The sequence below is a fragment of the Lepidochelys olivacea genome (assembly GCF_965140295.1).
Source record: "Lepidochelys olivacea isolate rLepOli2 genome assembly, chromosome: 14".
NCBI classification, from domain to species: domain Eukaryota; kingdom Metazoa; phylum Chordata; order Testudines; family Cheloniidae; genus Lepidochelys; species Lepidochelys olivacea.
Window position 1 is genome coordinate 34,709,980 of NC_140424.1, and position 15,623 is coordinate 34,725,602.

The 15,623-nt window shown below is 51.2% G+C and overlaps 1 protein-coding gene across 1 annotated transcript in view; it reads left to right on the forward strand.

Annotated features, from left to right (window-relative positions):
• The window catches only part of LOC311530631 (C-type lectin domain family 2 member D-like), a gene marked incomplete at both ends in the record, with an annotated part of 432,554 nt that extends 417,217 nt beyond the window's left edge, over positions 1-15,337 (forward strand). The window contains 3 exon segments of the mRNA XM_084647460.1: positions 12,493-12,680; positions 13,430-13,530; positions 15,184-15,337. Of these exon segments, the coding sequence (XP_084503586.1) occupies positions 12,493-12,680; positions 13,430-13,530; positions 15,184-15,337 (443 nt within the window).
• Between the last annotated feature and the right edge of the window lie 286 nt (positions 15,338-15,623).

Genomic DNA, 15,623 nt, shown 5'->3' on the forward strand with positions numbered 1-15,623 from the left:
CTACACACATTCCAGAAAGGCATCTAGTCTTCATTAGAAGACATCAAGAGATGTGGAATTCCCATCACTTCCCTTTCTAGTTTGTTCCTTTGGTGATTCATCCTCACGGTTGAATATGTGTGCCCTCTTTCTCATATGAATTGGTCTCTTTTGAGTTTCCAGCCACTGGGTCTTGTTATGCTTTTCTCTGCTAGATTAATGAGCCCTTTAATACCTGATATTTCCCTCCATGAAGTCACTTCAGCACTTCAATGACGTCACCTCCCGATCTTTTTAATCATCTAAACAGGCTGAGCTCTTTCAATAGCTCACTCGCAGGCATTTTTCTCCAACCCTCAAAACGTTTAATTGCTTTTTGCTGCCCCATCTCCAAGATTTCAAAATCTTTTTTCAAAGGTGGATGCCAAGACTGGATGCAGTATTCCATGATCAGTCTTCCTCATGGTGTGTCACCTCCCTATGCACCTCACTGCTCTTTCCATACATCTAATGATGGCTTTAGCCCCCTTCACCACAGCATCACCCTGGGTGCTCATGTTGAATGGCTTGCCCAGCATGGCCCCGAAATCCTCTTCACATTCAGTGCTTTCCTGGCTACACTTCCCCATTCTGTAGGTGTGGCCTGCATGCTTTGTTGCTAGCTATAGGACACTTCCTTTGGTTATTTTCAAACTTGTTTTCTTTGAATGGGTCCAGCTTCTCAAGGGATCCGATTGCTCTGTGTCACTGCCCTGTCCTCATCATTAATTACCATGCTGCTACTATTTTATCACCCACCAATGTTAACAGCAGTGATTTTTTATTTGGGTTGAGTTCATTGATATTTATTTTCAAGAATTAGTCCTTGAGAACCTCTTCATATCCCTAGTGCCCAGAACCTGCTCCACACAGCACAGCGAGACAAGGCCGCCCAGCCCAGCTGTGCCATAGGGGCTAAGCACAGAACAACCTTAGGAGCTTGTGTCATCCATAGCTTCTGAACAACATGTGGGGGTCATCAGCTTACAAATACACTCTAGACTGCTAGCGTAGACAGGCCCCAAATGTATCTAAGTGTCCTACCTTGAGAAACAGGAGAGAAAAAACAGAACCTTGATTAGCTTTATTTTATAGTGATGGAAACTGAGGCAGAGAGAAGCAAAGAGATTCGCTCATGGTCAAAAAGCCAGGTATAGAAAATTTCCATCCCACCATCAACCTCAGCCTGGACCAGTCCACACAAGAGATCCACTTCCTGGACACTACGCTGCTAATACGCGATGGTCACTTAAACACTTAAACACCAAATTTGTTCGTCTCTAAGGTGCCACAAGCCCTCCTTTTCTTTTTGCGGATACAGACTAACACGGCTTCTACTCTGAAACCTGTCATTAATTTCATTTAGTGACCCTTAGTTCTTGTGTTATGAGATGGAATAAATAACACTTCCTTATTTACTTTCTCCACACGTGTCATGATTTTATACACCTCTATCTTATCCCCCATTAGTTGTCTCTTTTCCAAGCTGAAAAGTCCCAGTCTTATTAATCTCTCCTCACAAGGAAGCTGTTCCAGACCCCTAATCATTTTTGTTGCCCTTTTCTGAACCTTTTCCAATTCCAATATCTCTTTTTTGAGTTGGAGCGACCACATCTGCATGCAGTATTCAAGATGTGGGCGTACCATGGATTTCTGTAGAGGCTGTGGTCTCAACACCCCAGTAACCTAACCAGTGTCAAGTTGGTTTCAGATTTCCCGACACAGGAGAGGTTTTGAGGGGTGATTTGAAAGAGGGCAATGCGAAGGTTTTGCAAATGTTGATGGGGAGCTCCTCCTAGGGGTGATAGCGAATGAGAGAGGCCAGGTAGGGTGTGGATTGTGAAGACAAGGCTATACATCGATCTATGGCACTTATGTCCCCCGCACCCCATCACTGTAGTACGGGAGCATCTCACAATCTTTGGATGGATTTATCTTCCCAATGTCCCTGTGTATCTAACCTGAATTCTCCCCTTAGGAAAAACTCCACCTGATCCGGCTGGAGAACAGCCAGATGTTCCGCCTCCAAACTGCACCAGAGAACATCTGTACCCTCTCATGTTCACCCCACCCATGTCCTCGCCCTCACGTCCAGCTTCAACAGCGGGTGGCAGGGCCTGCTGCCCCCTGAGCGCGTGAGGAACCCCAGGGGGCCAGTACCGCTGTCCGGCTGCACGGCCAGCCGAGGATACTAGTGGGTGGCTCCTCCCTGGAGCCAAAGCAGGGGTGTGTACCTGGCACAGCTCCCCAGCTCCCCCGGTGCCTCTCCCTTTTGTGGAGACAGAGACCCAGGCACACGGCATTTTTGTTGCAGCCCCTCTTCCGGCTCCTCCAGAACCTCTCTGCATTTCTCCCTGCACCTCCTGAGCTGCACACATGCCCCTGCCGCCCCACAAAGCCATAAGATTCCTCCTCAACCACCTCCTGGCGCTGGCCCGACAGCCATCTGTCACTCCAGGAGCAGAAAGCTGGATGGGGTTTGTCCTGCGACTGTGGGGCCTATTTCCGGTCCCTTGTCCGCTCCTGTCTCCGGGCAGAGTTCCTCTGGGCAGTGCCCACTGACTCCTGGACGCCTTGGAGGAGCGGTGGGGGCTGTTGGGGGTTCTCTGCTCGGCGTCCCCCTCCGGATCCCTGATTTTCCACCTGAGACCAGGCTCCCGTTCCTGTTTTCTCCTTTGTTGTCCCCCACCATTAACTGGAGCCTGGACTTAGTGGTTCCTCCCCCTTTGTCAAGGGACAGGGCCTTTAGTTTTGGGCAGGCCCAGCCCAGCCTGTCCTAATACTTCCCATAGCACAGGAACCCACAGGGAGTGACTCACCCTGGCATCGGCTCCCTTTACCCTGCCCAGGAGAGCAAGGGGCAGCTCTTCTGTGCTGCCTTTTCTCGGCCCCCCTAAAAGGGAACGGACCCCATAGGGAAGGAGTTGAATTCCCCAGAGGTTTCATACTTTGATTCCCCCGGGGTGGCCATAGTTTTGTACCACCAGGCAGAAGCAAACTCCCCCCCATCGTTTGCTCCTCTCCCCCCTCCCTCATGGACTTGGAGTTGCCCCCTCCCCAAAATCTGAAATGGTGCCCCTGGATCCTCCCCACCACACCGAGCATCTCCCTCACGGCCTTGAACATGCCCCTCCCCATTAGCCTCTCCCTCCTCCCCCCTCCATTCGGCCTTTCTGTTCATCATGCAGACCACCAGTTTCCCACCTTTTCAGACTGGCAATCCCCCCTGCACAATAAAAAATGCCCCAACGCCCTGAGGTTTCCTGTCCAAGTCAGAGTAAACCTTGTGTCAGTGCTAACGACTCCAGGAGCCTGCAACCCGGCTACAGCGACGACATCGGATCTCGCCAACGCCCCAGGGTTTGGCCACCCCAGTTTCACCCTGGAAATTGTCTTTTCTTCGCCTAAGATTGTAATAAAATTTGCAACACCTCACGCCCACACCCCCTCCCTCCCCTCTAGACTCCACCCATACGTGGGAGGTGGGGGCAGGTGTCCTGTCAAAAAACTGCTCCCTGACAGAATTTGCTGCTTAGATTGTCCTGAGCATGCTCGGTAACATCTGCTGAAGCTGCAGTCCTCAGCCTCCCCTTACTTGGAATCAGATTCTGCTGCCTGCTCTTTACAAGGGCTACAAGGGGGCAAAGGGCAGCGGGGCTCGATCCGGTTTTATAGTGGGGGGTGCTGAAAGCCAGCTCATGCAACTGTGTGTTCAAAAGCAACGTGGAAAGGTGCAATTCCCGTGCCCACCGCATGGGTGGAGCACAGCTCCGGGATTTGAAATAGTGCCAGCTTCCTTCTCACAGCCCCAGCAAACTTTTCACAGAGAAAGCTGGGGGCAGGGATTTCCCTACACCCCAACCCCCAAATTTTCCCAAACCCCCCCCCCACAGTTTTGTGAACTAGTTACCTGCAGCATTGCCACTTTCGTGATTGTTTGGAAATTTGAATTGAAATTGAAACATTAATACCCACTTTAAAAGTATATAGAGTGTATGATAAAATAGGTGTATCTGAAAAAAATACAGTAGATTTGAAAAGTATGAACATGACTAGCTTCCTTATACAGCTGTTGTTTTTGGTGGCGATGTCAGCGCATTCATTTCAGTGAGGTTGGCCAACCTAGTAATTTCAAATGATGATTTGTAAGCAAAGTCTAAATGAGCTCCCCCTGAGAGCTAGTGATGAGCTGGGGACTGGGGGGAAAGGCTTCAGGACCAGATTGTATTTACATTCACACCTAATCTACCTTGGTATCCAGCAAACAGAGCTCTGTTGCCCAAGTGATAGATTTTGGCTGGGGCTGGGTTACAAATCCCTTGAATGGGTGGGGGGGGGCGGGGGAGATGAAAGGTTATTGTTCTTATTGCATGAGTAAAGGGCAGCAGAACTGTACTTAGCCTGCGCTGATTGAGGGCATCAAAGGAGAGGGTGGGGACCTGTCCCTCTCCACTGTTTAAAGACAGAGCTGATTAGGCTCCCTAGAGAGTCTTTTGTTCTGTTCAGTGACCACTGCAGCTGAAATCTCTGATAATCAGGTCTAAGTGCTCAGACCTGCTGTGGGACAGTGTTTCTGTGGAAGACACTTTGGCCCAGCCTGCACTAGCAGGGAGGTTCCCCCACTGAGAGCTGGGTGGGAACCGCGAGAGACCAACTCACAGAGGTCACAGTGGCAAGTGGCAGCAGACGGTGACAGCGCAGGGCTGTTGGGGCAGAGCAATCGGGTGAATGGTGGCCTGACAAACAACAGCAGCCAGAGCACTGGACTATGTTTTAGTGACCTTTCTCCAGAAGCTAGATTTGTGACTGAGAAACTTACATCAATATATCTTCCCTAGTAGGCCAAGATTTTTAAAATGCGTTATTTGCCAACGTCATTATCTCACATCATCGCTATCTCAAGAGGTCATTATCTTGGGGAGTTTCTGTACTAAACTTTTTTTTTATTATAATTATATTTTATGTAAGAATGGTGATATTGGGTCAGATCAATGGTCCATCTATCCCAGTGTCCTGTCTTCCCACAATGACTATTCCAGGTGCTTCAGAGGGAATTAACAGAGTAGGGAATCTTTGATTGATCCGTCCCCTGTCGTCCACTCCCAGCTTCTGGCGAACAAAGGCTAGAGACACTCAGATCATGATGTTGCATCCCTGCCCATATTGGCTAATAGCCATTGATGGACCTAGCCTCCATGAACTGATCGAATTCTTTTTTGAACCCTGTTATAATTTTGGCCTTCACAAGATCCCTGGCAAAAAAGTGACTGTGCGTTGTGTGATGAAATACTTCCTTTTGTTTGTTTTAAACGTACTGCCCATTCATGTCATTGGGTGACCCCTGGGTCTTGCGTTAAATGAAGGGGTAATAACACTTCTTTATTCATTTTCTCCACATCAATCAAGATTTTATAAGACTCTATCCTATCCACGCTTTTCCAAGCTGAAAAGGCCCAGTCTTCTCTCCTCATATGGAATCTGTTCCATATCCCTAATCGTTTTTGTTCCCCTTCTCTGTACCTTCTCCAATTCCAATATATCTCTTTTTAGATGGGGTGACCAGAACTACATGCAGTATTTAAGATGTGGGCATGTCATGAATTTATATAGTAGAAGTGGAGGAGCTTGGTTTGCCAGACTGATCAGCTAAGCCAATGCTGACAACCGACATGAAAAGGCTGCCTCTGGACTGCGTCGACATGCAGAAAGCCTTCTAAGCCAGTCCCTGTCAAAGCCAATTTTAGAAGAACTTAAGGAGGCTGTTAAGAATGCTGGAGACACAACTCAGTTTATCAGAGTAACAGCCGTGTTAGTCTGTATTCGCAAAAAGAAAAGGAGTACTTCTGGCACCTTAGAGACTAACCAATTTATTTGAGCATGAGCTTTCGTGAGCTACAGCTCACTTCATCGGATGCATACCGTGGAAACTGCAGCAGACTTTATATACATACAGAGAATATGAAACAATACCTCCTCCCACCCCACTGTCCTGCTGGTAATAGCTTATCTAAAGTGATCATCAGGTTGGGCCATTTCCAGCACAAATCCAGGTTTTCTCACCCTCCACCCCCCCACACAAATTCACTCTCCTGCTGGTGATAGCCCATCCAAAGTGACAACTCTTTACACAATGTGCATGATAATCAAGTTGGGCCATTTCCTGCACAAATCCAGGTTCTCTCACCCCCTCACCCCCCTCCCAAAAACCACACACACACACACACACACACACACACGAGAACCTGGATTTGTGCAGGAGATACCACACACTACAAACTAGAGGCCTATGTTAAGCGCACTGTCACTTGTTAATCCTGAAGTTGGACACTGGTTCTGAACAAGACTGGCAAATGCTCACTATCTTTCTGCAAGAAGCTCAGCTGACTCTCTAGAAACATGCAGTGCAACAGGGAAAGACTCAGGAGCTGAAAAAATGAAGAACTCTCTCACTATATTCAAAATATGTGCATACATGGCTGGCGAATGCACCAATGCAAATAGGCATCAATTATTAAGTCATTGCATATGTTATCTTGATGTCTCTGGTAGGCCAGTAGGTGCATTCTAGATGTTCAGGTTATAGGAGACACATCAGCTGCATCTGTGACATTTTAGAAGAGTTAAATGCTTGTCAACTGAACCCCAAAGAGATGGCTGCTTGTGCATTTGATGGAGCTACAAACTTCTCTGGAAGACTTAGTGGAGTACAAGCTCTGCTCAGAGAAAAGTGTCACCCTAATCTCTCCTACACACACTGTAGAGGCCATCTACGCCAACTAGCGCTAGTACAAGCTGCAGAATCTCCAAGACATTAAAAAGCCACAAATTTCATGGTTTTTTTATGACTCTTTTTTCAGCAAGAGTCCAAAAGGATTGAACATTTTGGAAACAAATAGAAGATACACTGGGACTGAAGTTCAAATGAGTCCAACCTGGGAAAACCTGCTGGCTTTCTTATGAGTGATTCTTGGCAGTTGTCTTAAAATTACTGCAACCGTTATGACTGGCTTTGGAAAGTATCCACCAAGAGAGGACAGATCTAAGTAGTGAGGCTGGGGGACTACTTTTGTTACTGAGGATATGTCTACACAACGAAATTAGGTCGCTTTTACAGAAGTCGATTTTTCAGAACCAACTTTATTTCGTCGATTGTGTGTCCCCCCACTAAGCGCATTACATCGGGGAGTGCGTCCACAGTACAGTGGGGAGCATCAATTCTTGGAGCGGTACACTGTGTGTAGCTACCCCCAGTCCCCGGAGTCTCCATTGCCCATTGGAATTCTGGGTTAAGCTCCCAATGCCTGATGGGACCAAACATTGTTGCGGGTGGTTTTGGGTACATGTCGTCAGTGTCCCCTCCCTTCCTCCCTGCCTCCGTGAAAGCAACGGCAGACAATCGTTTCGTGCCTTTTTTCCGGGATTACCCGTGCAGACGCCAAAGTACTGCAAGCGTGGAGCCCGTTCAGCTCACCGCTGCAATTGTGAGCATTGTAAACACCTCACGCATTATCCTGCAGTACGTGCAGAACCTGCAAAAGCAGGCGAGGAGGCGACGGCAGCGCGGTGACGAGAGTGATGAGGACATGGACACGCACTTCTCTCAAAGCACGGACCCTGGCAATTTGGACATCTTGGTGGCAATGGGGCAGGTTCATGCCGTGGAACGCCAATTCTGGGCCTGGGAAACAAGCACAGACTGGTGGGACCGCATAGTGTTGCAGGTATGGGATGATTCCCAGTGGCTGCAAAACTTTCTCATGCGTAAGGGCACTTTCATGGAACTTTGTGACTTGCTTTCCTCTGCTCTGAAGCGCAAGAATACCAAGATGGGAGGAGCCCTCACAGTTGAGAAACGAGTGGCGATAGCCCTCTGGAAGCTTGCAACGCCTGACTGCTACCAGTCAGTTGGGAATTAATTTGGAGTGGGCAAATCAACTTTGGGGGCTGCTGGATCCAAGTAGCCAACGCAATCACTGAGCTGCTGCTACCAAGGGTAGTGACTCTGGGAAATGTGCAGGTCATAGTGGATGGCTTTGCTGCAATGGGGTTCCCCAACTGTGGTGGGGCGGGAGGACTGCATGAGCTCGGAAAACATGTCATCACGAGTGCGGATTTTTTGCCTTCTAATCTGGGATAGCCTCTGGGATGGAGATGATAGGGGGAGCGTAGAAACATTTGCACCTGTGGGAGGAAAAAAAGGGAGAGCAGAATTAAAAAAGATACATTTTAGAGAACAAAGGGGAGACTCTTTCAGAGTGAATCAAGCGATTCAAACCACACAGCACATGTTCTTTCGATACAAGGTCACATTTTGCCTGTTATATTGAGTGCCTGCTGGTTTGGTGTGAGACATCACATGTGGCTGGGCACCAGAATTTGGCTTGCAGGTAGCCCTAGTAATCCCAAGGGGCCCGCGGAGTTTGGCTTCTTCCGCCTTCATAACATGTGGGAATGCTTTCGAACTGCGGTGCCCTCCTTTCCCATACCAAGCAATGCCTGGTGGGTTGGCCACTGAAAAGGAGAGGCTGCAGTTTTTAGGTGGATGTGCAACACAACACACCCCCCCTCAACCCAATTCTCTGGGATGATCGCTTCACCCCTCGCCCCACCGCGTGGCTATCATCAGCCACACCCAAACAGCTCAGCAAGAACAGGCACCTCTGAATGTCCCCTTGAACAAATTCCCCTATTTCAACCAGGTGACCATGAATGATATCGCTCTCCTGAGGCTAACACAGAGAGATAAATGACAAATGTTGCTTGAATGCGCCCAAAACCCAGGAGCATTCTCTGCCATGCTCTGTGCTGCAGTGATTCCAGACGACTTGCTACTGGCTTGGCGTGGTAAAGTGTCCTATCGTGGAGGACGGAATAAGGCTGCCCCACCCAGAAACCTTCTGCAAAGGCTTTCAGAGTAGCTCCAGCAGAGCTTCACTGAGATGTCCCTGGAGGATTCCCGCTCCGTCCCCAGACACATGAACAGACTTTTCCAGTAGCTGTACTGGCCGTGAATGCATCCCAAGTCTTCAGGGCAAATGAATCACTAAACACACTTGCTTTTAAACCCTTATTGTATTTACAAAGGTTCGCTCACCAGAAGTGCCTTCTCTGGCTTCATGGGTCAGGAGCCCGCCTTGGGAGGTTGTGGAGGGTGTTGGTAGGGCCAGGAATCCCCACGTCTGAATCTCCTCCTCTTCCTGTCCCCCCATCTCCTCCACCTCCTTCACGTTGCTGCTGTCGGGGTCCTCCTGGAGCTGGGGCTTCGCTGGGGCACTGGCCCCGTGACCGGCTGCTGCCCCACATTGACCCCCAGCAGCACCTCCCCTTAGCACCGCAGCAGGTGCAATCCAAAGGCAGAGCACGGCCAGGGGAGAAGGCAGAGCGCACAGAGACTTGTGCTGCTCGCACGGGCAGGAGCAGGGAGGCGAAAACCTCCCCCCAGTGACACTGGGCCTGGCTTTGCTGCCATGAGGAAGCCCCGCGGGGTGCATTGCCTGGGCAGGGGGAGAATCCGATGGCTCCATCTGCCGCCGGAGTGCCAAAGCAGCCCGAGCCTAGGCCAACAGAGCCCGGCTCGCACAGGATCGGGGGCCCTTGAAGCGGGCTAAAAGCGAGTCTCGCCAAGAGCCCGTCTTCGGCTGAAGCCCGCTGGGCTGCTCTTGCAGCTGGCTCTGTCGGGTCAACGATCCCAAGGCGATCGGCGGGGTCCGTAACATTGCCTCCAGCTCCCTAGGAGCCGCTCCCAGGATCAAATCAGCCCCACTCGCTAAGAGCAATTTAAAATCAGCTTTTCCATTAATACTTCAGTCTCTTTCTAGGGGAAAGTGTGCACTCCCTAGTTGACAGAACCATTCAAACATTCTCATGTCCTACTAAAGCATTTACAACAAGCTGGGCCCGGCTCCCTAGCAGCGCCGAGCACCGCCCGCAGTCGCGGCCCTAGCCTCGTGGGCTGCTCCACCACTGTGACGACGGGCTCAGTGCCAGCCTGGCCACGGGCCCTTCTGCTAGGGAGGGACTAACTCCACCAGGAGCCAGGCCAGGCTAGAAGGTGAATGATGCCAGGCAGCTCTGCATCCCTGGGGGAGCGACAGGGTCCCATAATATCAGTAGAGGTCAGGAGCCCAAATACCTTGTTGATCTGGGCCTGGGAGAGAGGGGACCAGGAGGAGCCTAGAGAGTGGAGTGTGTGAGGCTGATGAGAGATGGGACAGGTGTGACACTTGTACCGGGACCCGGAGCTCAAAACATCTGTAACTGGGGTGGAATGGAAGGGGTGGGGTTCCAGCAAACATGATGGACCCCAGATTTCTATAGACAGGCATGTAGAGTGCATGTGTGTCAGCAGAAGGCAAGGGGGTGGGAGGGATAGGTCAGTGGTTTGAACATTGGCCTGCTAAACCCAGAGTTGTGAGTTCAATCCTTGAGGGGGCCATTTACAGAACTGGGGCAAAAATTGGGGATTGGTCCTGCTTTGAGCAGGGGGTTGGATTAGATGAGGTCCCTTCCAACCTTGATATTCTACGTGACCTGATTTCATATTCTTGCAACTGCATCCATGTTTTCTTTAACTGTGGCCTCATAGCAGGTAGGAATTTCCTCCCTCCTGGGAGCGAGTGTAAGTTGGATCTTGCTGGGTAAAGCCAGTTTTTGGCCCCACCCTCCCACACTCCTGCTGCCTAAAGAAAGAACCAGTCTTGCTGCTCCCAGAGCATGAACAAATTCTGAAAAGTGCTCCCAAGGCAAGTTCCTTCCTGACCCTTGTTAGGTTGGATCGTGCCCTGAAGCATGAGGGTTTATAGCCCTTCCCAATTTTTTTAGTGATTCCAAAACAACCTTTAGTATCTAACTCTGGATACTCACCTCATCCAAATAAAATTATTCTGGGAATCTTGCCAAGTTCTTGGCCTCAACAACATCCTGGGGCAATGAGTTCCGCAGGCTAATTACGCATTATGTAGCAGAGCATTTCCTTTCATAGCATCATCTGCTTTTCATCTAATCCTTTATTCTACATTGATTTTTAAAACCCTGATCCACGGTTTGTTCCTTTCCTGCACAGCTGTGTTCATGGCACACGCTTATGGACCCAGCTACCTTCCTCCTCCAGTCTCACCCACCTCAAAGGGAATGATTCCTACCATCAATCCCGCATGGGGCTAACAGTGCCACTCTCGCACAAGGGGCAGGGACTGGCTTTGTGTTCTGGGTTTGTACAGCACCTAGCACAACCCTGGTCCATGCATGGGGCTCCTAAGAGCTGATGTAATACAAAATCATCATAATAATAAATAAGGGGGCAGAAAGTCTGATCGGATTCTCTCCTAAGCAGCTGGGAAATATCAGGCTTATTAATGTGCTAAAGAGACTGTGATGGCTTCATTAAACAAATTAAAAAAAAACCTTTCAGAATGAACCTGTGGGTATTCAAAGGGAGGTGAATGGCTTGGAAAAGTGCTGTGATTTTCACTCAGTGGCAGGCAGTGGGCATGTGGGGCGGTGCGAGAAGAACTGCATGCCCCAGACTGTTAGACACTAACTCCAGACACTGCTAGAACGTGATTCACCGTTTATTTAAGGGGGGGGGGGGGCTTGTTTCTCGCGGGAGGAGACGGGTTAAACAAGAGAGAGACTCAAAATCAGTGTGTGAGATTTAACCCTTTCCGGGCCTTGAAGGAGACGCAGTTGGGTCACTTATAAATGACTGTGAGTGTTATGGCAGCACCTAGAGCTCAGCTCTTGAGGTCGGGGCTGCCTTGTACTGAGCGCTGCCCAGAGACACAGTGAGAGACAGTCCCATCCCCCGCTCGAGATCAGGGGCCCCTTATGCCAGGCTGGGGAGCGGGTCCCCTTGCCTCCAAACCCCTCCGCAAATGAGTTGGCAGCGTGTGGAGCTGATTGATCCTCTTTGTTTCTTTTAGAGTAGCAGCCCTGTTAGTCTGTATTCGCCAAAAGAAAAGGAGGACTTGTGGCACCTTAGAGACTAACCGATTTATTTGAGCATAAGCTTTCGTGAGCTACACTCCGATGAAGTGAGCTGCAGCTCACGAAAGCTCATGCTCAGATAAATTGGTTAGTCTCTAAGGTGCCACAAGTCCTCCTTTTCGTTTGGCCACAGTCAAATACTCCAGCGAGAGCCCTGGGGGCAGGAGGCAGCCTGCCTTTCGGATTGCGTCTTGGAGCCTAGCTGGTGTTTTTCAGAACTTGGTTTCAGTGTTTCGCCTTTGCTTTCTGAGTTAAAATAACTCAATGAAGTACATTTTAAAAAAAAAATTCAGTAGATCCATATCAAGCTAAAGCTACTGGAGACAATGACGTCTTGCTCTTTTTTGTTACTGTTCTGATAAATTGGTATTTTAAAATATCTGACCACTATCTGGCACATTTGACTGGTCAGTTAACCAATTTTTGTACCAGTCAAATGCCCAATTCTAGGTGCAACTCTTACCCTCCATGTGACTGTCTCATTCTCAGTGCTGGCATCTAAGCTTTCATCAGCTGATCTGTGCCCCCCTGCTGGCCCTGCTTGCCTAGACGGCTGGATGGGATACCGAGGGAAATGTTACTATTTCTCAGAGAGGGAAGGGAGCTGGACCGACAGCCAGAGCCGCTGCTCTCCACCGGGTGCCTCCCTGGTTGGGATCGACAGTGAGCAGGAAATGGTGAGAGACTTTCGAATTGCCAGACACTGGCCTTGGCTCAGCGGCGGCTGCTACAGTAGGACCTGGGCTCTGCCCCTGTGGGGTGAGGAGCAGCTGTGCCCCCTCCCGTGCTGGGAGGCCGGAGTGAATGAACTTCCAGCTGCTGAACGCCAGCCCTGGCTGGGCCCAGGGCCCTACTGTCTGGGTGTGATCACGAGGATTGGCCATTCTCAGCTTAACCCTCCCCAAATAGGGAGACAGCCCCTCTCTAGGGCACGGCTGGCTCAGGCATCTACTGGCTGCGGGAGTGGGACTGAGAACCCAGCCAGTGCTCCTGTTTGGGGGAAGGGAAAGGAGCAGCCAGGTGAGGATGTGGGGGGGTGGGGTGGGGGTGGGAACTTGTCACATTGACCCCTCCCACTTCAGCTTGACTCGCTCCCTCCTCCTACCCTGCTGTGGTGAGCGGGGGCTGCTCTGTGAGAAGAGACGTCTCTGCAGAGAGCTCAGACCCAGCAGCTGCCCCCAGCCCAGGGGGACTTGGGGTGTGGGTGACTGGGAGCACTGGGGTGGGGCTGCTGTGTGCGGTGGGAGGGTTAAGACTGCCCGGGTGGTCTTGTGCTTTGCAAGAGAGAAGGGAACCCCCCCCCGAAAATAAACTGAGCACCCTTCAATATGTGACTGGGATTCTCTGCAGCACAGAGCCCTGGAGGGGCGGTGGGGGGAGCACGGGAGCTGGGGTTGATACCTGCTGTCCCTCGGCTTTCTTTAAGGCGTTCCTGCTGCACCATAAGGGTGTCTATGACTGGATCGGCCTCCGGAGGGAGCAGGGTCAGCCCTGGACATGGGCCAACGGCACCAAATTCAAGGGCCTGTGAGTCTCTCTCACCCCTCTGGACTAATTCCCTGGGCTTGGGGATTCTGGTGTCTGAGCGGTTTGAGCTCAGGTCGATCCACCATTCAGTGCTAGTGAAACCACCAGACACGACCCTGGTCCGTTCGCGTCCTGCGTGTATCGGAGACCGATGGGAGCCGGCGTGTCCCTGAACTCTCGGCTCCTCCCCGCAGCACGGTGCTGGGCCGGAGACAGAGCCCGCCATAGCCAGAGGTGCCCTCGCAGCGCGCTGGGATTTCAGCTGGGACACTCGCTGTTCTCTCCCAGCCCTCTTCAGCAAGGTCCCTGGGGTGTCTGACCCCCCCTGCGGAAAGGAGGCAGCAGGGAGCTCAGGTTAACAGTGGCCGCTAGAGAGGGCAGCATGCCGAGCAGTGCATGGCAGGTGCAGGTCCCGCTGGGGATTGCAGCCGGCAGGTTTGAGTGACTTGGCTGGTGAGGCCTCTGAATCCGCAGCAAGGCACCGATGTTAAAGGAGCCTGCGGTTCACAGGTGCTGGACGCCTGGGGCTCCCACGGGAACGGGGTACAGTAGTGATGGCTGCCCAACCAACACCCCGCGATGGGTTTCAGTGGGCTCCAAGTGTGATCACAAAACCTTGAGCCGGGAGCAGGGTTTGAACCCCGGAATTCAGCACTAGAAGCATGAGCCTCTGCCATAGGAGCGAAAGAATCCACTTCTTTAACTGAAACCCCCCCCCCCCCCGATTGATAAAGCTCTTATGCAGGCCAGCCATTAGAGGGGGGTGGAGACCCCCCACTTCCCTGGTCTGGGTTACTTCAGTACTTTGAAAACTCAGGCTGTTATGGCGCTGGGTCAGGGCTCCCCAATGGACAGTCCCCATTCTGCTGTATTGGACCCAACCTTTGGATCCCACCTGCTTCCAGCCTCACTGGGTCTGAATAGCCACCAGACACTGTCCCGAGTTCGGGCCTCTGTGGCCGTCTCCTGGGGTACGGACTCCCTGTCTGGTTCCCTCCTTAGGATGTGGGACCCTGCAGATCAGCTGCTGTAGGACCCAAAACCAGGTCTGAACCCTCCCAAACCTCCCGAGAGGCATGTTGTCCCTAGAACTCCACCCTCCACTCCAGAGGAACTCTGGGAGGGTCACGTGAGGATTACAAACAAGGCACACATGCTTTCACAAAGGAACTTCTTCAACACTCTCTTTTTCTCCCATCCCCAATGGAAAGCTCAGGAGTTATAGATCAATGGAAAAGGAAACCCTTGAATGCAATTTCCTCTTTCAGGTTCATCTTGGTTCTGCTCCGTGTGTTTCAAGGAGGCGAGATTCCTCCTGCCCCCCGCTTTTCCTGCTTGGTCGTCTGGTTCTGGTGATGGTCTGCCCCTCTTGTTAGAGGACCGGTCCCTTTTGACAATCAGTCTAACAAATTCTCTCCATCCTGCTGGGGACTTTCCATTCTCCAGCACCCCTGTGGGCTGCTCAGCATAGAGGGTCACGAACAGTCAGCGGTTCTGCAAAGCCCCCACTGTCCTGAGCTCTGCTCCTGAGGGTCTGGGAGAGTAGCTGCTCCGCACTCAGGCCTGCACTGTGGAGAACGGCTCCCCTGGCTGGGACTGGTGTGAAATGCCCAGCCTCTGCCTGACTGCAGCTCCCTGGCTTCTGTGTTGCAGGTTTCAGATAAGAGGAGGAGGTGACTGCGCGTATCTGAACGAGGAGAAAGGGGTCAGCAGCTCACGGTGCTACATGGAAAGATGGTGGATCTGTAGTAAACCTGAGGTGTATGTGATGGGAAAAGAGACTGCACTGGAAGGGGGCTCGAAATGAGACTCCTAGAAATGACACTGATCCAACTCACACCTACTTGAACGAGCCAAGTCCCCATTCGTCAGCCTGGCCAGGATCTCAAAATCAGGCAGTGGGGCCCTCAAGCAATAAGTGTGTCTCATTTAAACTATGGATTCTTCATATGTGCCTTCTGCTTTTGAACCTTTAAACTCAGGGTCACATTGTCAAGCTTTTCTCTGCAGCTGAGAGGGAGTGATCTCATGAGAAGGAGTCTCAGCCACACGCTGGGGAAATGAGAGAAGGGAAGGCCTTGTTCGTTTAGACT